Source organism: Archocentrus centrarchus, chromosome 11, assembly GCF_007364275.1.
Source record: "Archocentrus centrarchus isolate MPI-CPG fArcCen1 chromosome 11, fArcCen1, whole genome shotgun sequence".
Taxonomy (NCBI): Eukaryota; Metazoa; Chordata; class Actinopteri; order Cichliformes; family Cichlidae; genus Archocentrus; species Archocentrus centrarchus.
Window position 1 is genome coordinate 11,049,543 of NC_044356.1, and position 27,844 is coordinate 11,077,386.

A 27,844-nucleotide genomic window follows, 5' to 3' on the forward strand; every position below is an offset into this window, starting at 1 on the left:
AAATGGCTCATTTAGCCGAGCCTTATCCCGGTGAAGAATTGTTATCCGATCTCCCGGGTTGAAATAATAGACAATAATCAATAGTAAGCGAATTAAAATAAACACTTACTGTACGTCAATAAACTAAACAAGAGATTTGTTGTGACTGCTGTTATTGGCTTCCTTTTAGCTGCTCCGTCGCAAGTTCTCTCTTCGTCTCGCGGTGACACGGTTGAAAGGAACGCACGCACTCACCGGAGCGCCGGTGCCGTGCTCGCGCTTCTACACTTTGCCCCCTTCTTATTTCGAGCGAGCGCTCGCTGAGGGAGAGCGAGAGCGAGCGAGGCGTCTCGTGCAGATTCCACTGACACACTGGCGCGCGGAGGACCTCGCGGTTAAACCGTGCGCATTTGTACTTGTACGGCACATACATTTACTCAGATATTACCCGGCCCAAAAAAAAAAAGAAAGGAAAAAAAAAAAAGTGCCTGGGGGAGAGGGGAGGAGGAATAATCAAAACGCAACACGTATCCGGTGGGATCCCACTCCTGAGAGAGACAGAAGCGGCAGGAGTTGGGTGCGAGGAAAGCGAGAGGGAGAAAGAAGAAGAGGGGGGAAAGATTTGACACTTCGCTTGCAACAACGCGTTTTTAATTCACAAAGAGGAATAATGAGGAACGTTTGGATAATTTTGACCCTTGGGCTGGCTGTCTTCCTCTCCGGGGAAAGGGTAAGTTTTTTTGTCTTTTTTTTTCCGATAGCAAACTTAAACTACTGGGCATTCAGCTGTGTCTGGGGGGGAGAAAGGCAACTTGGGTCCACGCAGGGACCACTCGCTGCTGTTTGTTGCCGCTAAGAGAAATCCCGTCGAAGCATTTGTTCATTTCTTTTCTAGTATATTTTTACTACTTCTGTAAAAAGAGAGAGAGAGAAAAAACAGCTGCTTTAATTTGACGAAGCAAACAGCGAGAGGGGGGTTGTGCAACCTGATAAATCATTGTCAACTAAATCTCTGACTTAACCAACTAGAATAGAGGCTATTGCTGCCCCTGTGCTCAAGTATGTGGCTGTAATAATTTCCTTTAATCCTGCAGAGGGAAGCGTGCTTCTCACTTTTTTTTTTCTTTTTTGCCCAGAGGTGCTCAGCTTTGGGCTTTCATACTTTGAATGTAGTTATGTGGACAGAGTTGAGTCTGAAATGTGGGGGTCTGATCACTAAGCTGGCTCTGAGGTGCTCTGTACAGCTGTATTGCAGTGATTTCACGACAAGCTCTTAATCCCCGTGGCAACTGTGCGGATTCATGCTCACATTAATAGTTGCGTTATTGAGTAAATGTCATCATGATTGGAGACAGAATTCTGCCCCCCCACCCCACGCCCAACCCATCATGTCGATACTAAAAAAAAAAAACAAATGATGCTTTCTAGAAAAAGTCCGTGATGTACTCGTTTTCCAGTTTCAGGCTCGAGTAAGTCTCCTAACTGAGTGGGCATCACCCTGCAAATTGGCTGGGTTGTTGGAACGACAGATTTTGGCACATTTTAATGTGCAGCCTCTGTCATTATTGTCCCCTCCTGTTGTTTCTCTGTGGGTTGTGACTTGTCACTTGGCACAGCGCCTCCTCCACTGTTAGAACCACTTGTCCAATTAGCTGATTCAGTCACTGTTGTTTTAATGACTCATTGTTTTGCACGAGGTCACCCTCAGAGTACTTTTTTTTTTTTTTTTAATGTTTTCTGTGTGTCTGCAAGAAATGCTTGAGTTCGTCACTGTACATTGGCTATAGGATGCCAGGCTTTGGAAGTGGCCTCAAACTTTTTAAAATATAAGAAACAATTATACTCTTGGAGATACTTACAAGTTTTTTTGATACAGAATATACCAGTTAGACATTTCTATTACAGTAGTATAATGAAAGTACAGATTTTTCTCTATATTTTAAGCATCATATGAATACAAAAAAAAATATTTAATAGAATGCTTTAAAATCTTCACCAACTATTCACACACACACACACACACACACACACACACACACACACACACACACACACACACACACACACACACACACACACACTTTAACCTGATCATTACTGGACTCTCTTTTATCAGTGTCCCCTAAAGGCCTTGCTGGAAATTGACACATGGCATTGATTCTCAGTATTGACTCCAATGTTGACAAGTGGTTGATAACCTGCTTCAGGCACATCTGTCTGTGTGTTAATTACCCCATTACATCACAGAGGTATGTTGTAACACTTAGAGGCTTCTGAAATTTTAATGATAAAACTGCTCCTGGCTTTAAAGAAGGAATTATTTCACCACTGAACAAGAGACAGGACTCTTTGTTACCCTGCAGTTCTAGACGCCATCAGTGCCCCTTGTTGTATTTTGGTTTGCTTTCCTGCTTACCAGCTTGCTCACTGATTAATGCTTTTACAGCAGTGTTATATGTGAGGTCCCTGCACACGCTGAAGAAAATACAGTTTATTTTTTTTCTGGCAAGCCATGCTTGCGTGCTGTTATCGCATCTCTCTGAGATGATGTATTGAATGTGGAGCTGTGGCAGTCTGATTGTTTCACTCACGTTTTACAAGGGCTTGAATCTCCAGGTTGTCGTGTCGATCGGTTGGTCGATATGCTCTCATCCAAACAAATTGGTCAGACAATCCCTGGGGTTACTTTGATAAGGAGAAAAGCTCTACATCAATAGTCTTCCAGCATGAACCCATTATTTTTAGAGCAGGCTACCTGTGGAAACGGGGGTGTTTGTAACTTTTAACACTAACTAAACCTTTACTTGGAAGTCGATCACAACTAAGCGCCGTGATGCATGTTATCTTGTCTGCTTTCAGGTGGTCTGCTCGAGTAAGCTTTGAGTGTGAACACAGCAGAATTGGCATATTTCAATAAGTTTGGACTAAAAATAGTTTTCTAACAGCATCACATCCTGCACCAGCTACAGGGCTCCACTGTCTGCCAGTAGAATGTGGATGTGAAGCCTCCTCTCTCTCTCTTTTAGACTTAGCTCATCTAGAGATAATGTGCAGATGTTTTTTTTTTTTTTTCCCTGCAACCAGAGAACGTCTGATTTCAGTCAGCCAGGATTGTCTTTAGCTGACAGCCCCAACAACCTTACCTTTTGTCACGCCTCTGCTTCCAAGAACCTGTGCGAACATGGAGGATGGGTTTGTTTGAGTGAAGCTAGGCTATATATCCTCAGCCCACCCTGCTGTGTTTTGGTGCACACCACTCACCAGATGTTGCGGTCTGTAATTTGTGTCATGTTTTGGTGGGAAGCGGGGGTGTTGTTCACCCCCCCTTTACATCTGTGATTTACGGGTGGAGGGTGAGCTGGGGGGCAGGGGGGCGGGGGGTCTGAGTGCTGTCTCGCACTCAAAAGGAATCACTTCAGAGGAGGGCTGGATACGGCATGAGCCTCGATTCCAAGGACAGTCAAAGAAAAACTGGAGTGTGATGGAAAAGGGAAAGGAAATTGAAGGATTAAGGAGAAGAAGCTGCAGTGAATGGTTCAGTTGAAATTCAAGGGATTTAGTGGACAGAGAATGGTAGATTTGACATATTTTCTATTCTTTCCTGGACATTTGTTATGGACTCACCCAATTCATGAGGATGATCTTGGGTGAAAGCTGTCTTGTCTTAAAAGGGACAGTGAGGTTGGCTCGCTATCCTCAAACAGACAAAAAGGCATGCCAAGCCTGAGCCTTAACAATATTTCAAGGCTGAGAAGGGCAATACAAGAAATACAAAACTAAAGCAGAAACCTTTGATGGCTTTTTCAGGGAGGGGAGAAGGTGCTGGCTCTGTATAGAGAAGGATATATTATCTGGGTCCCACAGCTGTATTCAAGTTTCATTTTCTAGTTGAAACAACTGTTTAGTATCTGCAGTTTTGTTGGTAATGAAAGCAAAAACACAAACACAGACACATACTCGACCTTCCTCGCAACTCACACACATTATTCTGTCCTCAACCAAGAGCAAATAACTAACACTGATATTATCTTGTGATTAGATTGATATGAAGGCTATATTAACATGTTATTTCCACTGCACTTAATGTTTTTTTTGATTGTTCTGTCCAAGGCAACTGAACTGAATGTGTTGCTTTTTTTTTTTTTTGTACTCGGCACAAGGCTTTCAGGGCCTGAATGAGGTGTGTACACTCCAAATTTCTTTCCATTCACCATTATTAAAAGCAGTGCGCAACCTCTTAAGCACTTCGTTTCCGATATTCTTCATGATGAATAAGTAAAATGCCTGTCTGGGATGCGTGGACAAAATATTCCTCTCTTTCAATCAGCGCTCAGTCCAGAGGAGAACACTATTAACTGAGAGAGAACAAAAATGGCCAAATAGGGAGTGCATTAAAAGGTACAAGATGAGAAAGTCATGACTGAGGATAAAAATGAACACATACAGGTGCTGTGCTGCTACTGCAGCTTATCCTGCTGTATATTTAATGAAGCTCTTTTATTTTTGCATCAGTGTAGAATTCCTCAATCTGCAGTCATAACCAGCTCACAGGGCTTGTTTTGTCCGGCTGTTCAAAAAAAGGGCCATGGTCTTTTTATTTTTCTCATCAATCTGCCATTGACACACATGGGAGCGCAGAGTTTCTTAACGCTGCAGAACGTCCTACCTCCTCGCTAGTGTCTGACCCTTCAGGGGGGCGCATTCACTCAGTCCCTGTCTGCCAAGCATTATGCAATCGCTAATGGACTCCACAGGAGGCAGGGGCTGCAGGACCACTGAAAGCACAACACCACCACCCCTCCCTCCTCCTTCCCTGAATCCATCTGTGTCCACGCATGAACTGTTGTTTTGTCACCATGCAGGCACACAAGCACAAGTAGATAAACACACATGGTCCCTTGCCTCCCCCTTGTTGTTTCTCTGGGTCCCTCTTCCACACTGCTCCCCTCTTGCCACATCTCTGCCTGCCTGGTCAAGATGCTGCATGTCATTACCACTATATCTCTTGGTGTGGGCTGAGAACAGTGGCAGAATATTTCAGGCAGATGGGGGGAGAAATGAAGGAAAATAATATATTCTCATCCAAGATGCGTTCACAACCCGCACCCCCCCCACCACCACATTTCCCTTCCCTAAAGGTGTGAGTGCTTGTATTGAATTTGCTAACATCTGCAGAACATATGTGTGTTTGAAAGAAGCTGCCTCCCTCCTCTCGCCTCCCCCTCCCCTCCCTTGTTGACGAGTTGGAAGAGGCCTTTGCTTTGGCAGCAACTTGTGCATACTAGTAGAGACTCACAAATAGTCAAACTGTGTTTACTGTGCATGTTTGTGTGTCCCTGTTTGTGCCTTTTTACATCCCTGTGTGTATGTGTGCGTGTGTGCGTACGCGTGCGCGCGCATGTGTGTGCGAGTTTATAGCCACATGTTTAAAATACACAGTCATACCAGCCACCAGAGCATGGGGAAAACACATTAAGGTGATATGGCTGCAGCAAAAATGGATGACAGCAGTGCTGGTTTATGTTGGGACGCAGCCACCTTAGATAGCAGGCTATCTGGAGCCGCAGCACTGTACAAAACCTTTTGCATGCATATGTGGCAATCTTTTTGAAAATATTTAGACACAGCAAATCAGGAACTCCCGTGTTCCCACCCTCTTTCTTCCCATTTTTCTTCGGTTTAATTAGCTTAGCAAATGGAAACTTCCTTGGCAGGACTGTGGTTGAGGGGATTGTGGCTGTGACAAAGAGAAATGGGGGGAAAACCCTGTGTCAGGATGTCTGTTTTCTTCCTTTCTTTCTCTCTCTCTCTCTCGATTTTTTTTCTTTTAACTGCCTGTTGCTTTACAGTTTTGAGTTAATTGAAGGAAAAGCAAAGAGAGATCAAGGAAAAGGACTGTGGGGGAGGAGTCTAAACCCTGTCTCTCTTTTGGTGTTGTGTTTTTTTCCAAGCCAGGCAGGTCCTCTCTGGATATTTGCTATGCAAGGTGTGAAAGGTGTCTAACTTGTCCAGGACTTAAACCACGTGGTGCAGCAGAGTGCCTCTAATTTGTTTGATTTTTTGTTTGGTGAATGGAGAGTTTGTTTCAGGAATCTCTCTGTACTGTTTATTTTGCCAACTTCCAAAGACATTTTCGGCTTGTACGTTTCTGTTTTGTTATTAGGGAGAAGATTCTTTTAAATTGCATTTAATGCTGCTGTTAAACTATTATCACTTTAAATATTTATATTGCACTGGTTCAGCATGCAGAATTATGGACAGTTTGGTGTGCATTTTTACTTAATGTGAAGCCAGTTATGATGATTGAGGTAATTTATTATCAATTAATTGCCAGATTATTGTATCCCTTACTTGATTAATCTCTTAATTGTTTGGTAACCGTGTCAGAAAATATTGGAAAATGATGTTATCACAGAATCTATGGCCTCAGTCACATAGACCTAGACATAGACCATGTGACCTCTTGGCAACCTAGAGAAAAGGTTGCATTCCTTGACCAGTTGGCGAGTGATTGTTGGAGGCTGGTGGCTGTCACCAACTGAAGTAGGTCAGAAAGAGTGTGCTGCACCAAAAACCTCCTTGCAGTTGGTTTGGTGGTAAGTAGATTGCCACGGTCGCCCACAGTTTGCATGGAAGACGCAGACTTATCTGCAGACACTCAGCATTTACTCTCAAAGATGTAATGATGCCGGAAAAAATTGCAAAGTCAGGGTTTTCCATGTAAACCACTGCTGACAGTGCCAACCTGCTAGCGACCAAAAGGAATTACGAGGAGGTTTCTGGTGCATCTTTGAAACTCACCAACTGGTTTAGGAATACAAATCTTTCCCTCACAGCCGGTGGTTGCCAGATAGTTGCAGACTGATGTCTGGGTCTCTGCCTACGGTGACATCTTGAGATAGTGTCCCTTAGCTGATTATATTCAGTCTAATGTCATATGAGCCAAAACAAGCGAAAGCCCAGTGCTTTGTTAAACAGGCTGAAATTAAGAGTGTTCAGAGAAGACAAAGCATGGAAAGATGATCAGAAATTGTGCATTATGCAGTTCCTGCTGCTATAAATCAGGAATTCTGACATTAGTCTGCTTACCCTTTGACCCTAACTAAAATAAACCCTCTCTCTTTAAAGTTGTATTAAATATCATTAGTATAGATTGTGGTCAGTTCAGGCTTTGGCGTCTAGCTTGTTAAAGGATGAAATGAAATCAAATGCTGCTTGTGAAGCTGTCTTGCTTCACTTTGTTCTGCTGTATGGACAAATGCATTCCATGTGTATACTATCCAAATATGGGCGATATGTGAAGCCATGACGTCAGCTAGATTTTTTCCATCTAACTCCCAAGATTGCTGTGGAAAACAGCACGGCACATTTAACACATCTGTGTTCACTCATATTTACGAGCGCGCTTTATCGTTTCTAAAAGACTCCAAATTGATATCTGCTCTGGCATTTTTCCAAACAGAAAAATGCGCTTTAATGTCTGCTGTTTCCATTATTTCCCTCGTCTTGAGTCAAAAGAGCTCTGAATGAGCTAAAGCATGCAAATCATGCTTTCTGTGCAGGGTGTATCACCCACCACAAATTAAACTCCATGCAATCACTTAATTTGGAGCTGTTTTCATGAGAAAACTGAGAGATTCCAAAGGGTATTCGGGGAAGTTGATGAGCTGGGGAAAGGAATTCATTAGTGAACTCCCCACACAGCACATAACACTTTGCATTACCCCATCTCAATTTAGTGAAAAGCGGTGACTTTAAAGGCTTCAATTAAGTGCTCATGAATATTCATAATTGAGATGTTTGTCATTATAGCATGTCAAATAAATAAATAAAAATAGGAAAACTTCCCTTCCTGTCTCTGTGTGGGTAGTCTAAGTAAACTGCTGAATGCTTCTAGCTTTCCATAATTTCCTTATGAGCACATAACCTATAATTTAATGTTAGGGCTTTTTTTTCCCATGCTTATAAATGTGCATCTGTCTCCAGCATTCCATATTTTTGGCAAAAGAGAAACATTTTAGTTTTCAGTAGTGGTTTTCATATAATTCCACCTTAATTTAAAAGGTAATGGTTACTGACGATTTTGCTGAAGTTTGCTATTTTCATTATTTTGATTTAAAGGAATTCTGATGTCGACACCCCAGATCCGTATCCTGAGTTGCTCTTGGAGTTGTAGCAGACATCCCATGAAAGTCTAAACTCTGACCACATTATCCAGCCAGTTGAGACAGTGACTCACACTGTAAGACTGCATGAGCTAACAGTGGTTCGAAAGAGGGAAAATATGTAAAGGGCTGAGCACTAATGAAATATAAATATCCCACACAAATTTCTCTCTGTCACACACACACACACACACACACACACACACACACACACACACACACACACACACACACACATGCACTCTCTCTCTTTCACTCTCTTTTTTTTGCACTGGTCACATTATTAGGTACACCTTACTAGCACTGGGTTTTGCCTTCAGAAATGCCTTAATTCATCAGGCATAGATTCAGCAGAGATTTTGATCATATTAACACGATGGCATCACACAGTGGCTGATGATTGGTTGGCTGCACCTCCATGATGTGAATCTCCATTTCCATCACATCCCAAAGATGCTCTATTGGAGTGAGATCTGGAGGCCATTTGACTACAGTGAACTCATCTTCATGTTCAAGAAACCAGTTTGAGATCATCTGAGCTTTGTGGCATGATGTGTTGTCCCGCTGGCAGCAGCCATCAAAAGATGGATACACTGTGGTTAAAAAAGGATGGACATGGTAGGTAACAGTACTCAGGTAGGCTGTTGCATTTAAATGATGCTCAGCAGCAGAAATCAAGACTCATCAGAACAAGCAACATTTTCCCAATATTTTGTTGTCCAATTTGGAATAATTGTCGCTCCAGTTTCCTGTTCTTAGCTGACAGAAGTGGCACCCACACCAGGTGCTGCTGAAGCCCACCTGCTTCAAGGTTCAGTGTGCTCCTCTGCATACCTCGGCCGTAATGAGTGGTTATTTTAGTTATGGTTGCCTTCCTATCAGCTTGAAACAATCCAGCCATTCTCCCCTGGCATGAGCATTTTCACCCAGATAACTGGTCCTCTCTGGATATTTTCTCTGTAAACCCTATGGATCCCAGTAGATCAGCAGTTTTGTATCTTTGGAATAGTACTATGTACTTTTGGAATAGTCTCATGTACTACTATGTATGCAATACCTTTATACTGAAAACCTGTTTTAAAATCCCCACCAGGGTTACATTATTAAAGATCATAGTATGGATAAGCTCTGGCACTACAGGTTGTAATCTCAGTGTTGTGGAAAATGTCCTGCATTTTTTGCTTTTACCATTCACGAATGTTAATTTATATATAGTGTGTATATATAAGAAAATGAAACCATGTGGACTGCATTCTTAATTTCCTTTGTTTTTGTTTCTGGTAAAGTACTGTGTTAAAAATCTGAATCTGTAAGAGCAGTAGTACCATTAAGCTACCCCACTTACTGAGAAGTCTGTTTTCATCAAGTCAGAAGCAAAATGTTTCAGCAGAATTAGGTTAAAGTTAAAAGTCAGTGGAGTTCTCCAATGAATTAAAAATTCACTGGCCTACTTCTCATGCAAAATCGTATAGCAAAACAGTCGAATATATTTTTTTTTGGCCTTTGCAGCTTTATTCGATAGTTTGCAGTGGAGAGAGATGGGAAAGTGGGAAGAAAGAGATGGAGGAAGACACACAGTATATGGCCACAGGTCGGGCGGTGAACCCGGGTCGCCTGCACCACCACGCGGCGCCCAAAACGGTTAAATATTTAGCATCTCTGACAATGCATTAGTTTCAGAAAGGTAATGTGAACAGGTAATATTATTCTTTTCTCTAAGTTTCTGACTACAAGTGGTCGTAACGGGATGATAGCCGATTCTAACAGAAATAGAAAAAAAGTCACAAATATGATAAAACCATAATTTAACTGCCAAGCGATTATAATTCAGTCAAATCCAGACTAGATGTGATTTAAAAAAAAAAAAAAAACTAGAGCCATACCACTCATACCAGCCAAGTGTGTGTTTAAATGAGAATTGGTGCATCAAGATACAGTCACAAACCTTTAAAGGTGTGAAGCTGGGATCAAAATAAAGGTCATGTTGGAAAATAGATACAATCTGACCAAGGAAAATGGTAAATAAAGTGCAGGAACCACTTAATTTTTTAATTTATTGGTACCTTCCCTTATAAAGGATCTCTATCTGATGTATAAGCATGTGTGAGAACTCATTGGCATCACTGGTGTGATCCCATCACAAGATGATTTCTAGTTATTCAACATAAATGGTAAATGAGCAACGTATAGCAAGCATGACTTAATGGGCCAAAACATGTGCAAACTATTACAGTCTTGTAGAAGAAAATGACTTGCGTGCACAGTTGGCATATTCATCAACATCTTGCCTGCTGTTTTGAACGCCAGTGAACTTTCCACACTGTTGTGCATTTGGATGTCATCAGTATTCTTTAAATAATAGTAACACTGGCCTACACAAGAACTGTGCAGCCCGAGCCTTATCATGTCACAGACTGTCTCTCTGCCATGTTTGTTAACATGATCAAAGGCACTAATGTGGCAAATCTACCAGGCGAGTTAATCTTTACTAATTCATTCTGTTAACAGCCATCTGTGTTCTCAGCACCAACTGTAAACCCTTTCAGCTGAGTACCACGCTGCATTCAGCTCCCCAGCAGTCAGTCCTACATTATGTCGAGGGATTGGGTTCATTATTTATCCCAGAGAGGTTTCAGACCAGGGAAACAAAGTCAGATGGAAACCATTTAGATTTTTAAATGCAAATATCGCTGACTGCTGGTGGGTTTTTTTGTGTGTGTGTGTGTGTGGTGATAATTAAACAGAGGCTGCTGGTCAGAATGTGTCATGTCGGCAGTTAGGTACAAAGCTGACCCTTTGACACATTTACTGGAAATCTATTTGTGCACAGTTGACTAGGTTTAGGTTGCAGACTTTGCCATACTCTGCCATATCCTCCTTGGACACCTACAAGGGGTAACCTTTGTTTTTCTTTTTGGAACTGAGTAGTTTCTGTCATATTTCAGGCCTGCTTCGAGAACAAAATGACTGAGTATGCATCAGAAGTTAGTTAAGGTAATCTCTGCCTATACGGCTTACTAAGGCTACCCTTGGAAGAACCTGGAACCTGTTCTAATGGTCATCACAGCACATCTTTATTGACATATATACTGAGGTGTCAAAACTTGTCATTAAGGGTACAGGAGAGGTTGTTTAATGTTGTCTTTATGGGGGAAAGAGTTACAAGAAAATGAAAGAAAGGTGAGGACACTAACTAGCGTTATCCTTTTTTTTTCTTTTTCTTTTAAATGTCCTCATTCTGTCTTCTGTCCCTTACTTTCACCCATCCTCTTTGCCTCTTTGGCCATCTTTCTTCCGACCCTCGGCCATAAACTAAAACCTTTTTAACAGTGACAGCAGCTAAGGTCACAGCTTCACTTATAATCCATATGATTTCCATGCTATGGATAAACCCGTTTTCATGGTATAATGGAGGCCGGCAGGGTGCAAAGCTTGATTACTTTGATGATGATAATTTGTATAATCAAGTGATTGGGTGGCTGAGTGGAATTGCTGCATGACCGCTACCCTCCATACTCAGCTGGAGACACTGGAGCTTCCCAGTTTTACAAGACATTCTCTGTAGGGGGTTTTAGATTCACCACAATAAATTAAAAAGTGGATCTAAAGAGACTCTTTGGCTAACTTTTGTGATTTTTGGACCACTAGTTATGATATCGCGAAAATTAGTTTGCTAGTCAAGGAAATAATTACAGAGGCTGTGAAAATAAGTACAGTATAATGTCTGCTTTGGCACTGTAGGGGTGTTTCTCAGGTTTAGGAATCTCTCAGCTTGAGCCTGGGAAGCCTGTGTTACAAACAAGAGGAGTGGAGGGGAAAGTCTAATGTTGAGTTGCACTGTGGTAAGAAAACCCTGATTATCTAGGCTCAGCTTCAGCAGGGTTGAATGACTAAGCCTTTGTGTTAGTTTTGTTAGAATAATACCTTACCTCAACGCAGTTTCATTGTTAATGAGACGAAAACTCTCTTTTACACTTGTGGCCAAAGCTTAATAAGGAATAATGATCACTTCTCATCATATAAAAAGGGCAAATGATAACTTGCAGTAATTAGGGCCCGAGCACGAACTGTGCGAAGGCCCTATTGTAATTGCTTCGTTTATTATTATTATTATTATTATTATTATTATTATTATTATTATTCAGGCAAATGAATTGGCTTTTTGGGGGCTTTATCATATTCAAAAACTCATGAAACTTTGCACATGCGTCACACCTGGTGAAAATTTAAGTATTTTAATGGGCTCGGGCAAGGGCGCGCCCAAATGGCTCGCTAGCGCCCCCTAAACTGGAGCCCCACCGCTGTGTTTCACATACATGAATGAAACTTCATACACATGTATATCATGTCCAGGCGCACAAAAAATCCTCTTGGAGCCATGCCCTAAACCCAACAGGAAGTCCGCCATTTTGAATTAATTATGCAAATTTGGCGATTTGCAGCCCTCACACTTTTTCTAATAACTCAGAGGTTTTAGACGTTATCATCTTCATATTTGGTTTGTCTAACCTACACCCCCAGGGGAATCTAAATCTCGAAAATGGTGAGTTTTTGCCAAGGGGGAGGGGTCCTTATGCCCCTTTGAACTTTGATCATTCGCCATGAAATTTTGATTGCCTCTCATTCATACCTACATGATCCAATGTGCATCAAACTTCTCCAGTAGGATGAGGGTGCCCCCCTGAACACATACATATGACAATATTTAATATCAGTCGCAGCGCCACCTAGTGGGAACAGGAAATGTCATATTTTACACTTGGAGGTCCAGCTCCAAGGTGGTTTAGCAGAACCATCTCAAATTTCACCTGGAAAGCCTTAAGAACTTGGACTTACTCTGTTTTCAAAACTGTGAGTTTTTGACAAAAGGGCGTGACCCTTATGGGACGGCAAAGTTCGATGATTCGCCATGAACACAAAAATGGCTGTAACTCAAAGCCAACTTGCCCAATCTGGCTCAAACTTCAGTGGTGTGATAAGCACCCTGTCCTGAACACACTGATATGCATAAAGTCCATAAACGTTAGAGCGCCGCCTAGTGGCAGCTCGGAATATCTTAAAATAGCAAGTTTTTTGAGTAGCCCCGGAGCTACGTTTTATCTACATGTATGAAAATGTACATGCTCATGTAACATACTAAGACGTACAAAAAAGTCTCTTGGACCCATACCCCAAACCCTACAGGAAGTCGGCCATCTTCAATTGAAGGTGTCAATTTTTGCGATTTCCACGCCTGCTATTTGAACGAACTTGTCCTAGGGCATTTCACCCACTGACACCAAATTGGCTCCAGATCATCTACACAAGTAGCCCATCAAAAGTTATTCATGGTTTTGTAGAATATTGAACGGTGTTTCCATGGCAACCCTCTGAATTTGGACTTTTTTCAATTTCAAATTCACAGAGATTCTAAACATCAGCCCCTGGGCTGTGCTTTCTCTGTGTATCTGAAAATGTGCCTGCTGATGTAAGATGCTAACATCTACAAAAAAGTCTCTTGGACCGATAGCCGAAACCCAACAGGAAGTCAGCCACGTTCACTTTAAAGTGTCATTTTTGCAGCATTTTTCGCCTTTTTCAGGCCTTTTTGCCTCAACTCCTCCTAGGGCATTTGACCCAGTGAGACCAAAATGGCTCCAGATCATCCACACAAGTAGCCCATCAAAAGATATTCATGGTTTTGTAGAATATTGAACGGTGTTGCCGTAGCAACCCTCTGAATTTGGACTTTTTTCCATTTCACGCCCAGATAGGTTCTAAACATCAGCCCCAGGCCAGTGCTTGGTCTGTGTACCTGAAATCGTGCATGCTGAAGTAACATCCTAAGACGTACAAAAAAGTCTCTTGGACCGATAGCCGAAATCCAACAGGAAGCCTGACATGTTCTAATTAAGGTGTCATTTTTGCAGCATTTTTCACATTTTTCAGGCCTGCTATTTGAATCATCTTCTACTACAGCTTTTCATCCAGTCACACCAAAATGGCTCCAGATCATCTACACAAGTAGCCCATCAAAAGATATTCATGGTTTTGTAGAATATTGAACGGTGTTGCCGTAGCAACCCTCTAAATGTGGGATTTTACTCATATACCACAGTGCACCAAATTGTTACATCTCTGACATACATTGTCCGATCTGCCTCAAACTTCACAGGCTTAACGGGAGGGTAAGGGAGACTGGACACACCCATCTATCAGCTTTGTTTCACACTCATAACGCCACCTAGTGGTGACATGAAATCAGTAGAATACTGATAACCATTATCCTATGATCATTATAATTTCATTGATGGCTGCGGGCATTACATAGAGCATTGTGATACTTTCATTAGTGGGCACTCACCGACGCCACCTAGTGGAAGCGGGAGACGAACGACGGGAGGTACAGCTAGCCTGCTGAGCCGTCAGCAGCCGGGTGGGCCCACTACTCTCTCGTCTGCGAGAAACTCAGAGCGCGGCTCGGCTGGAGCGTGCCACGGGTCGACGCGCAGCTTGGCTGGAGCGCACCACGGGTCGACGCGCGCCGGGTGCGAGGGCCCGCTCATCGCCGCTTGCGGCTTTAATTATTATTATTTTTTTTATTTTTATTATTATTATTCAGGCAAATGAATTGGCTTTTTGGGGGCTTTATCATATTCAAAAACTCATGAAACTTTGCACATGCATCACACCTGGTGAAAATTTAAGTATTTTAATGGGCTCGGGCAAGGGCGCGCCCAAATGGCTCGCTAGCGCCCCCTAAACTGGAGCCCCACCGCTGTGTTTCACGTACATGAATGAAACTTCATACACATGTATATCATGTCCAGGCGCACAAAAAATCCTCTTGGAGCCATGCCCTAAACCCAACAGGAAGTCCGCCATTTTGAATTAATTATGCAAATTTGGCGATTTGCAGCCCTCACGCTTTTTCTAATAACTCAGAGGTTTTAGACGTTATCATCTTCATATTTGGTTTGTCTAACCTACACCCCCAGGGGAATCTAAATCTCGAAAATGGTGAGTTTTTGGCAAGGGGGAGGGGTCCTTATGCCCCTTTGAACTTTGATCATTCGCCATGAAATTTTGATTGCCTCTCATTCATACCTACATGATCCAATGTGCATCAAACTTGTCCAGTAGGATGAGGGTGCCCCCCTGAACACATACATATGACAATATTTAATATCAGTCGCAGCGCCACCTAGTGGGAACAGGAAATGTCATATTTTACACTTGGAGGTCCAGCTCCAAGGTGGTTTAGCAGAACCATCTCAAATTTCACCTGGAAAGCCTTAAGACGTTGGACTTACTGTGTTTTCAAAACTGTGAGTTTTTGACAAAAGGGCGTGACCCTTATGGGACGGCAAAGTTCGATGATTCGCCATGAACACAAAAATGGCTGTAACTCAAAGCCAACTTGCCCAATCTGGCTCAAACTTCAGTGGTGTGATAAGCATGCTGCCCTTAACACACTGATATGCATAAAGTCCATAAACGGTAGAGCGCCGCCTAGTGGCAGCTCGGAATATCTTAAAATAGCATGTTTTTTGAGTAGCCCCGGAGCTCCGTTTTATCTACATGTATGAAAATGTACAGGCTCATGTAACATACTAAGACGTACAAAAAAGTCTCTTGGACCCATACCCCAAACCCTACAGGAAGTCGGCCATCTTCAATTGAAGGTGTCAATTTTTGCGATTTCCACGCCTGCTATTTGAACGAACTCGTCCTAGGGCATTTCACCCACTGACACCAAATTGGCTCCAGATCATCTACACAAGTAGCCCATCAAATATTGTGGAAATCTTTACAAAATATTAAACGGCCTTGTCACACCAGGCCATTAAATTTGGCCTTTGTTTTTCTCCCTCACCACCAAAATTGTTTGTGCACTTGTTCGCACATGCTTTGTCTGATCAGGCTGAAAATTTAATCACTCATGTACACACCCAGGCTGAATCCATAACTACAGATTCAAGACTGTAGGCGCAATAGCGCCCCCTACAGAAGCAAATGAAAATTTGTATGACCGTCCACAGAATTAGTTTTGCTCTGAAATACATGAAATATCTTTCACCATTCCTTACAAAATCCTCATCTATTTGATAAGCCTCCTGCCCTGAACCCATTGATATGCATAAAGTCCATAAACGTTAGAGCGCCCCTACTGGCAGCTTTAAATATCATAATATACCATGTTTTTTAGCTAGCCCCTGAGTTACATTTTATCTACAGCTCTGAAATTTTGCACACTCATGTAACATCCTAAGACATACAAAAAAGTCTCTTGGAGCCATACTCCAAACCCTACAGGAAGTCCAGCATCTTCAATTGAAAGTGTCAATTTTTGCCATTTTCAGGCCTGCTATTTGAATGAACTCCTCCTAGGGCATTTCACCCAGTGAGACCAAATTGGCTCCACATCATCTAGACAAACAGCCCATCAAAAAAGTCAATCAGACCCATGCCCTATTTTGCATGCTGGAGCCGTGACCACACCCCCAAATATTCCATTGCGTCTATGCCGAGAGCAAAAGATACCTTTTCCTATAAAAGAATTCAACTTTCTAGAGACCCCTCACGATCACAAAACCTCCGAGTGCGGCACGGGTCGACGAGCGCCACAGGTCGACGCGCGCGGAGTGCGAGGGCCCGATATCACCGCTTGCGGTTTTAATTTTATGTGAATTACTCTGGCTGTGTCAGGGCTTTCCTTCATCGGCATCATGCTTTGCCAGTATGCATCTAATGAACTCGAGTGGCCTTACCACATGTGTATGTGGCAGACAGAGCTGCCTCCATATTTACCCCATCAACGTATAACTCGAGAAGCTATTGAAGATTGCTGTTTGAAGATGATTAGCAGCTTCTGCTTTTGTTTAGTGTGGTTGCACTTCATGTGTGACTTGGTAACCATAAAAGGTCTTATGACTTTAATAAAAAAAAAAAGAGCTGCAGTGTAACACATCTGTTTGGCTTGTGGTGGTTTTTTGATAATGGGAGCTTTTTAGTGTGCCACCACAGCCTCTCCCAGCTTTCATGGTATATCTTTGTCTGTTTTTTACTTGAGATTTCTCCATGATGTATCAGAGCTTATGGCCTCATCTCTTATTGCTTTCACTGACTGCCCTAAAACTTGGAAGAAAAGCTGTCTTTAAACTTGTCTTTTGAATTTTCTTAACCACATGATGATACCACACGACTGTCCTTTTGAGACCCTAGCATCAACAGGCCATTAGTAAGGAAGTAAAACCTGGAGCACAGGGTGGAGATCCAGTTGGCCAGTCTTCTCAGGACCTTCCAGGATCATTTCCTGGACTGTAGTCTTAAGAAACCACTCATTCTTGAAGAATTACAGCACAGGGAAAAAGTGGGAAAGAGCAAAAGTTTGGCAGACATATTGAAAGACATTTTTAGCTACAGGAATTTTGGTTGTGATTTCTGTCCTGCATCCAAAAGAAGGATAACAAAAATCTCTTTTTATTTGGCTTCGTAATTGTGTTTTCTTTCAGCTGAAAGTGTGTTTTCCCATCTTGATAAATTGGCACTCTTTCAAAGTCTCAGCTTATTCTTTCACATACTCATTAAATATTGAAAATGCAGCCTAGCTGCGGTGGCAGCAGAACTGGGCCTATTTTGGGTGCCAGAATTCAATTATTTACATAGGAGGGGAACATGAATAAGAATTTCATTTCCAGTGACAAGCAAGACCCTAAACTTAAAAAAAAAAAGGTCATAAAAATATACCAAAGAAAAAGAGACCATCTGGTTTTGTTGCAGCATGAGTTATACACACACCCCATCCTTTAAAAATGAGTGTGAACTTCTTTTGATTAAACAGAATATTAAACTCAGAAAGTCCTCACCTAAAAGGCTTTCCAGTGAGGAGCTAATCAAAGCAGAACTGCTACATGTAACCCACCCTGCAAGACGCAGAGAGACTTGAATTGTTCATTCATATTTCTCTCTGTTGTTTGGCTGATAAGTGAAAAATACATCTTGCATCAAGCAGCTGGCCAACATATGTAAAACATGGAACCGTTTTTTCCTTTTGTTGTGGATCAGTTTGTTTCAAATTGCACAGGAACCGAGTAGATGGCTCATGGATGTGGCGTCTCTGTCAAACTTCACTCGCATGTGCACAGATGTATATTATAAATGGCTTCCTCTTTGAGAAATTGTTATGTTTCTCACCAAAGTCACATTTGTTGTTTCACACGGTGCGGAACTGAAAGCATTTTTTTCTTTTTTTAGTAACCCCAGCATACGCCATAATCTTTAACTGTAGGCTGCCTTCTTCCTGTAAAGGTTTAAGCAGCTAACACTTATCTATTTACAGGCAATTACTTTTGAATGAATGGATTGATTTAATCCACAAAAGGTCAAAAAAGTTGGAAAAAGACCCCTCAAAATTAGCCCTAGACTTTGTCAGTGATGACATACAGTAAAGAAAAGAGAAAAGCATGAAATCCAAATACTGGAGAAGTTAGAACCACTTAAGGTTTGAGATTTTTTGCTTGTAAATGAATCCAATAAATAAATTGTTAAAAAAAAGAGATAACAATTAAACATTTTGAAGGACTAATTAATTACAAACTAATTGTTTCAGCTCTACATAAGAGCTGTTTGCCTCTACTCTAACTTGGGAGCAAATTAAACGGGTGTTAACACCTTTAGTGTGACTTTGAGTAATTGTGAGTGTGGTGGTACTTGCATGCCATGCACAAGTGTTGCTAAGAGGTCCCTCCAAGCTTATCTTTAGGATGTGCTTGCTGAACCTCAGGTGGTTTTCTAACACTGCTCAGCCAACTGTGTGGCAGTGGAGAATCAGACTGCGTGTTCATGCCTAGAATCTGCAGTTTATTAACAAAGCAGGACACCTGAATATACATGTAGCAACAAATGAGGTCACTGATGATATCATTGAAACCAGTCTGGGTTATGGGTTAAATAATTGGCCTCAGAGTCTGGATCATGGTTTCACTTAAACATGCTGCAGGAATTAAATCTATACCCTTGTTTTAATGCCAGAAAAGACATTTGGGGGACATATTTGGGAATATTTAAAGTTTTTATATTGATGGAGAGTAGAAATAGGAGAGTGGTTGCAAACCTTCAGCTAAGCCTGGCACAGTATTCAGCTCACCCACCCATAATTAGACACTGTCATTTATCTGCAATTAGATGAGTCATGCTTAGTCCACGTTGGAGCTCATCACTGTTGTGCTGGAGCCCACCATGTGCCACCTTCTTTTTTTTTTCTTCATCTGTGATTGCCATCTTGTTCATCTTTGTTGAGTTTTCCTGCCAAGAAAACACTTTTCAGATGCATTCTCTTGACCTACTTTCACAGCCCTGCTTTAATGAAGGCTTAGATGCTCTATTATATGACTTCAAAACTCTTATCAGAGCCTACATTTCTACAGACTGAAATGACTCAGAAGCCCTTCCAGTACCTTAATTGTAGCCTGTGTCTTCAGATCTGCATGTCTGTTTTTTTTTAAAGATTATCAAAAGAATTAACGGGGCTATTTTGTGGCCATTATTTGTAATTCTAGCCCATTTGAAGACATTAAAACCCCACTTACATTTAGTGTCACTGCGCACTTGAGTAGAAAGAAAACTTCTTTTAACACCTCTCTGACAAAGAGCATATGGATAAAATAATTAAATAGGCAATTATTCATAAAAAAAAATTCAAGTAACCAATTTTTTAAAGTTTTAATATGTATTGCTAATTCAGTATTTTTAGGCTGATTATAGGAGGATTGGCCTATCTGAACAGACCTGCTTGCATACATCAGGATCACTCATCATGTGACCTGGTGACCCAGACTTGATGAGGGCCCAAAGATAAAGCCCTCTTTGATATGTGTTCGTGTATGTGGGTCACACTTTGTATAACAACACAAGTAACAGTTACTTATTGATATGAAATCAGACAGTTTAAGTCCTGAAAACAAAAAAGCAGTCAGTGAAAATGGATTCTGTAGCCTTAATTCTAACAGTAGGTCTTTAATATAAAAAAATAAATAAAATAACATCATGACGTACGTGTCCAGACACACTGGTCAAATGACTGCACTGTAGATTATGTCACTTTGACCTCATACTGAGAGCTGCCAGCTTGCATGCACCAAGCATCAGTCATCAAGCCATACCTGGTGTTTCTCAAGCTCTGAAAAGTTTACACCTGAGTTTTATTATTTTTGTGGAAGCTGGCAGAGACGTACGCCGTTTCATCTGACAGGCAGCGAGCTGTCAGACGTTTGTTGCTTTTTCAGTGAGGGCGATGTGGAGAGCAGGCAGACACAGGAGAAAATGAAGCGAGAAGTGACAGAGAAATGTCTTGTTAAAACTTCAGAAAAACGATTCTGTGCAACATCAAGACCAAGACTTCACTTGAGATTTGCCATAATAATGGGACAAAATGGCATATTTCTCATGAAATGGATAGCTGTAGTAAAGATCTTAAACTTTAGATGTACTTTTACAACGAGGTAACGCTTAATTATGTGCCAGTTTACTTTTCCCCACCTGTAATAACATTTTGTCAATTAACCTTTGCACCTGCGTTGCAGTGAAATTTTCACACATTTCACTCTCAGTTTTTCTTCAGACCCGACTACAAGTTGATTGACAGACTCAATACCTCTGTTACTGCATACCAACAGTAAGAACACGCACACCATTACACATCCAAACACTCGCTGCTGCTCAGGATTAGCCCTGTATAATGGGATCAGAGATCACCACCTGCCACTCCTCTGCCATCATTTCATCCTGCCTCTGCTCCTGCAGTTCTTCTGTTTATCCATCACTTTATCGTTACTGTCCCATTTCTCTTTCACATTTGCTTTCTGATGGTTTTAATGTGGTGACATCTTTCATTAACCTTCCTAACCATCTGTGCTTCCTACCAGTCTTTAGATAGCTGCCACATTATTCCTGCTAGAAGTGACAATGCGCAGGATTTATCATTAAGAATTCTTATTTACCTCTCTGCAATTTTCCAGTCCATTCTTCTCGCTTCGTGCACCCATGCCTCTCCTCTATCACTCCAATCATCCGATCAGGGGTTTTCCCCCCCGCCTTGCCCTGTAGTCAAGTGGCTTTCCGACTCCCTTGAGTCCAAATCCTCTTAAGGAAAAGGCTTGGATGGGAATTCAATTGCTGCACCACAAGGATTGAACCAGATCAGCCAACAAAGGGACAAAATCATTCTCCTTTCTCTTCCCCTTCCTTGCATACCTCTGCCCCATCTCCCCCCCATTCCTGCAACTGGATTGCAGTAAGACAAGTTGATTAGCTTAGCTGTAAGTCTGCAGCACATGGTCAGTGATTAATTACACTGACCCCCTCTCAAGCCTGGAACCATGTACATGCCATTGTTTTAAAGATTAAGGGCACTGAGTTTAAAACCCTTAACAGCTCCCCTTTATGTTAGACATAATGTGCATGCCAGTGGTATAACAGCTAAAAGGAGACTGAAGGTGGGAAATTAAAGTGGAAAAAAAAATGTATTCTTTCCATCAGATCGAGTTCACAATGAGGACATTTGGTGTGTGTGTTTGCTCTTTTCAACATTGATGCAAAAAGCATTTAGCAATACTTGAACAACTGCCCAGCTCAAGAACAAAGAGTCCACGAACAAAGAATGCTAAGGCATCATGGAACAAGTGCACACACATACACAAAGCCTAATTATAGTGATAGGGTTCAAACAAAACACATTCCAGTAGTCTGTGAGCTTTGCTGGCAAAAGTGGGATCAGTGGTGCAGAACACAGAGCTCTGACTGCCCCTGTGTGCTTCTCAGGTGATTATGATTCTCGTTGTGTATGTATGCTGTTTAGAGAGTGCCACGCACATGGCTACTATTTGACTCATCCAGCAGAAGCAGCACCTGCGTTAGAGCTGGAATGGCTGATATTGCAGGCTTGCTGCAGCTTAAAAGACCACATTCATCCTTATCCAGCGGACTGACTGACTGACTGGAAGAAATGTGTGTGTATATACAGTATAAGCGTTGGTGGGAGAAAGACTGAAGACCATGCATGTGCACACTGCATGAAGAGAGGTCATTGAGCAGGTCAAGGCAACACTGCTTTTAACATGGATTTTGATGTGCTGAGTCCAAATATGACTATTAAAATAGCTCTTTGGCTCAGTTTCCAAGATATTTAATTCTTTTTACATTTTGTACCTATGTATTGTTTGGATAGTTGTGTTTTAATCATACATTGTAAGCTTATGTGCTATCTGTATATGGTCAATTAATTTGATAATACATTGACAGGAAAAGTGAAGAGGGTCTGTATAGAGAAGACTTTATATTAGAAAGCATTGAAGGGTTGTTGCAACTCATTTGACTAAATGACTGTACTGAATTTATTTAGATCCCAGGTCAAGGTGATTTTGTTGGTTTCATCACGTCTGTTTATGGATGTCTCCACAACCAAATGTATTTAATTACTTGACAATGTAACTCACCAATAGAGGAAATGCAAGGGCGTTTCACTGTTACACAATGAAAGAAGAGAATGAAAAACGATTACTATTTTAATGTGCTTAAAAAAACTTTTTTATAGCATCACAAATTTCCTGCTACCATGAAGGTCAAATCCAAGGTCAGACAGACATAATATCTGAATTGGAAAATTGCTTTTCATACTTTATACGACTGCAGTTCATATGAGCAGTTCAATTTCTTTGAAATTGCACGAATAGTTTAAAAAGAGCAGCCATCTGAAAATTACACACATACCCACATTTGAGCAGTTTTTGCTAAAATTCTGAGGTAAATATGTATTTTAGTCATTTCTGGTCTCAGTTAAGAACATTTATGAAGCCTAGAATGGACCAATGACGTTAAGCAGCATTTTAATTTCAGTGACTCAAAGTTAGAAAAGTTTAATTTGGAAGCATTTTGGCTGTAGACTAACTAGTGTAACAATGAACAAGCAACATTTCAGAAGTACATATATGCCTGTGTGTGCTTGTGTACATCAAAGGCATTGTACACACGGTGTGTGTCTTTTCCTGCGGCACAGGTGTGTGCGTATAACAAACAGCGTGATGTAGCTCAGATGGGAGCCCCGTGAAGCTTTTGAAGTCCTTATTGTTGTTGACGAATGCGACTACATTTACTTATGAATGTGTTTTTAATGCAAATAAAATCTAATTCGACTCATCTGGCATTTCATGTGATATCCTGAGTTACAAAAGCATCTTTGCGCTCATGTGAGATGTTCTGGTAGTCAGCCCACTTTCAGAATGAACTGCAACTGTTTAATGAAACTAAATATAACAAAATGTCACTTTGCTGGTTGTGGAGTTTGAGATGAGTTTTGCCAGCAAATTGTTTTTGAATTTGGTGACACTATAAAAAGATAGTTTTATTAACTAATGCTTCTAGCTTATGGAGGTGAAGCGATAGGATATTAAGCATCAAGGAGTGCAGAATTGCACATCAGTTAAATGTTGTTGACCCCAAAGGGAGTGTGAGGATGTTATAAATGTCTGGCATTTATAACGTCCCCAACACCAAGTCAATGAATTACATTTCCTTGGATACTTATCAGTGTCGTGGCGCATGTATGAAAAAAACCAAATCACAGCTTGAGGCCGAAGAACGTGCTGAAAATGTTTTATCAAATTTACTTCACGGCTATATGCATACACTTTTATTTATCCACCCCATCATTTAGTACATCTTAGTCTATAATACTACTCTCAATATGAAAAACAGCTGGTGCAATGAATTACTTTAATATTGACTGATATGTCTGTTATCGTTGGCTAATTGTGTAGTCAGTGATTATCATACTGGACTTGAATTTCAGCGCAGGACTGCACATATTGTGCACAATCCTGTAACTCCTGTACTCTCGCCTTTATAATGCACACACTGCAGGACTAAGATGTGAATTTGGAGGCATGCAAACGTGGGCCTCTATCACGAGCTCAGATGGCATTTCCAGGAAATTGGCAATTGGTTAACAATGTTTAACATTAACTTCTGTACTTATTTCTGGTAAACCCATCAAGATTAAGGTGAAGCAGCCATCCAAAGAAGCAGAATCCTGTGGAGTGTTCAGAGGTGTTCACACATTGTTCCCCTGCATGAAAAAAAGATATAAAACATATCACATACTCAGACATACAATCTGTTTTAACTGTTTTAACTAATCTTTACTGAGGTGTGTTGCCATAGTTTTGATCAGGAAAAAAGTTGCTTTTTTTAAAGCCATTGTTTCTGACTGACTGCATCGAATAAGAAACTTAATGTAAAGAAATGACTCCCTTTATTTTTCCTCTGAATAGATAGTTGTGTTTACATATGAACTAGAGTGTGAGGCATTTACATTTTTAACCACTGATTTTTATTCCATCTTGCTTTTACTGCAGCAGTGGTGAGGGACATTGATTTTAGCAGTATTATTAAGTATTTTCACATACACAGTGAGGACTTGTCTCTGTGTGTGTGTGTGTGTGTGTGGGTGTGTGTGTGTGTGTGTGTGACTGCATTAACTAGGTGGGCCCAAAACACCCACCTATTATTTCTGGCTACCCACCCTGACATAGCAGGCTAGGACCAGTCCTGACCCGCCCTTTCCAAAGTGGATAAATCTTCGCTCTGGGAAGCATTTAAAGGGGGAATTCCCACCAATTTTGAAATATTAATCTCAGGCCATGATCATATAAGTTGTTTTTCACAACATGCCACAGTGCAGTGCAGTGCAGACTCCAGTATCCAAATATATTAAATTTCCAGTGATAGATCAAATCTTGACATTTGAGAAGATAGATGCAGCATTTTTGCTTTTTTTATTTTTTTGAAATGATTATTAATTGGTGAAACATTTAAACTACTTGCTCCTGCACTGATAAGAATTGTTTTGTATGCTTCCTGATGAAGAAAAGCTAATACGATTCATTATTCTCATAGTACACACAGCACATAGCACACAAACATCCAAAAATAATTGTGAAAGTATTTTCCATCCATCCAGCCTGTCCTCTTAGCAGGCTGATCCAAATACACGATAAAGAAAGACCTGTTTTCACTCTTGCTCTCCTTTACAGATGGACTTGGCACAGTCTGTAAGTATTCCTCTTTCCCAGCCTGCTGTCTGTCTGCTGGCTGCTGACAGCAGCTGAACACAGAACAGCTTCAGTTCAGGACCGCATGCTACTCAACCAAACCACGTATGCCTGCATCAAGTGAGCAGGAAATCTTTTGGCACCGAGAGGTAGTTAAAAATTGCATGCACTTAAATAGGAGTGAAAGTATGCACATGTTCCTGCCCACTGAGGTGAGCATTACATACCACAGCTGAAAGATGGGAACTCTTAAACAGGAAATGAGGAGGGGGAGAGAGTTATGCATGTTCTATGTTGTACTTCCTCTAATATACACTGCAGCTCCAGGGAGAACACACACTAAGTTAGCAACATAACTATTAATTTCCTGCTCATGCATAGACAGAAAGCTTATGTCTCATATAGTGTGCACCTGTGGCCTAAAAGTTAAGCTGATTGAGAATTAATGCAGTGCAGGTGAAAAACTGCACGGATACAGGGCCCTGATGCTGGATAAGTTTCATGTTATTTCAGGAGTGAGTGAATAGAGGAGGGTCACTGAGACCTTTCCAAAAGAATAGGCTTTTGTCATAATGCTAATGTTTCTCCCCAGGGTGTCCTGCAGGTGTAGTTATTTTGAGAAAGGTTGACCCAAGTGCTAAAGGTGTCTATTAATTATATGAAAAAACTAGAAGTTTCAGTAAAATAATTGCTGTCTCTCAGTGGAAGTGTGTTTTTCTCTTAGTGACAGCTGCAACTGCTTTTACCTGTTTTTGTTTGTCTGCTTTGAAGGACATTCACAAGGCACAAACAGTTTTGGTCCTCTAAAGTCCTTGGAAATTTCATCATGAAGTTTATTTTTGCTAACTAAAATGTAGTAAGCATTACAGCTAATAAAGGTACTCAACTGCCACAAAATTGAGGAACTAAAATACTGAATATTGAAAGACAAAACAGCCATCGTGGGCATATCTCAATCAGTTAGTAAATTCAATATGTGAAGGAAGGATGCTTTAAAACTCTAAAAAGGAAGCTAACCTGCCTCATTTAGTGAACAGTTTGGGAATAACAAGAACAACTTTAAAATCAAAGATTCAGCTTCCCTTTCAGCAGAGATTTGAAGTGTTGGCAAAACTTCTTTCCATTTTCAGTCTCTTAGTCTTACAGCAGTTACACAGTTGTGTGTAGATGGCTCAGCTCCATTTTGAGACCCTGTAAGTAGCTTGAGTCTCTGATATGTGGTATTCATGATATGGACTGTGCAGTCACTTCCAGCTAAATGGAGAAACTCCAGATTGTTCACATGGTGCTGCTTAGTGCTTTTTGGGTTACTATCTTTCAGATAGAGAATATGAAACCCGTTTTATATAATGCACTTAAAATACCCTCGCTTACTCCATTTGCTCTTCACTATGCTGCTCAGTGCGGGCTTTTTTTTTTTCTTTCTGAAGCTTCATATTTCTCTCTAGTCATGAGGGAAGAGAGCTGCTGTGCTGAAGCAAATCTTATAGTTTTCCCCCTTCTCAGCACAAGAGATGACTGGAAGGTAAAGCTTATTTCCCAGTGTGTTGAGTTTCACAGTTGACAAAGAATCTAGACTTCCCCGTGCATATCCGAAGCCGTTTACCGACACGGAGGATTTTTCACCAATTCCCAACCGGTATGCACAGGAGGCGTAGTGGAGAGGGCGGGATTCAGTGTAGGGAGCAGCAATGGTCTCAGCCTGGGAATCTGCAAAGGTCCTTCTTGTGCAAAAGGAAAAAAAAAAAGCCAGTTACAGTCCATAAGCCTGGATACCACAGCACTGAGGTATTTCTAAATAGAGCCATGTTGAAGCCACATGAGCTCCACATTGTTCCCCTCATTATGATATGTGGAAGTGCAGAGGGGCAGATTTCACAGTGAGAAGATTTGCATTAAGTTTACGTTAAATCTGATCAGCACATCAAGAGAAGCCACTTGACAGGCAGCCTTTAATTAGAGTGCTAAAATATTTAGCGGTCTGAGATGAATTGTGAGAGAATCCATATTCTTACACTGATGCACCCACAGAGACCCATAAATACAACACGGCAGCAAGATAAGAACATGATTCTTTGTAAAATTAGGTGATGTCTTACTTTTTAAAGAAAATGTATTGGATTTATTATCTGTTGCTGTCTAACTTAGCCTCAAAAGGCCACTGTTAGTGGTCTGCCAGCCTGTGGCCTTTTATTTATTTATTTTTGGAAACCATGAAATTGAATTTCTTCCTGTTGGGAAGTAATACTGTGAGGGAGAAAATCAGACTCAGCCCATGTTGTCTCTTACTGGTCTGTGGGAAGGAAAAAACAGAGGAGCATGTGGTGCTGGTTCAAAAGCAGCATGTTAGGGTAGGCAGGAGCCCACGTGTGCCGTTTGCATGGGACGAGTTAGAGTAATAAACTCTGGCAGCTGTGTTTGAAAGTAGCAATTAAATCCCTGCTGCCAGAAGGTGTTCATTGTTAGTGGGAGATATCAGAGTGAACTTTGACTTACTTCTCTTTGTTCTCGAAGAAATATTGCAGCCCTGCAAGGCTGCAGTTAGGCAAGACAGTGGCACTAGCTAAAATAAATGCTAACATCAGCATGATCATAATGACAGCATGCTAATGA

General features: G+C 41.2%; 1 protein-coding gene across 2 annotated transcripts in view; it reads left to right on the plus strand.

Annotated features, from left to right (window-relative positions):
- The first annotated feature begins 258 nt into the window (after positions 1-258).
- sdc2 (syndecan 2) overlaps positions 259-27,844 on the plus strand; it is a 48,507-nt gene continuing 20,921 nt past the window's right edge. Inside the window, exon 1 of one of the 2 annotated variants that reach the window (XM_030740845.1) lies at positions 259-709. In XM_030740845.1, the coding sequence (XP_030596705.1) occupies positions 650-709 (60 nt within the window). In that variant the 5' untranslated portion in view covers positions 259-649. The remainder of the gene's footprint in view (positions 710-27,844) is intronic. The other variant, XM_030740846.1, reaches the window with a different exon arrangement.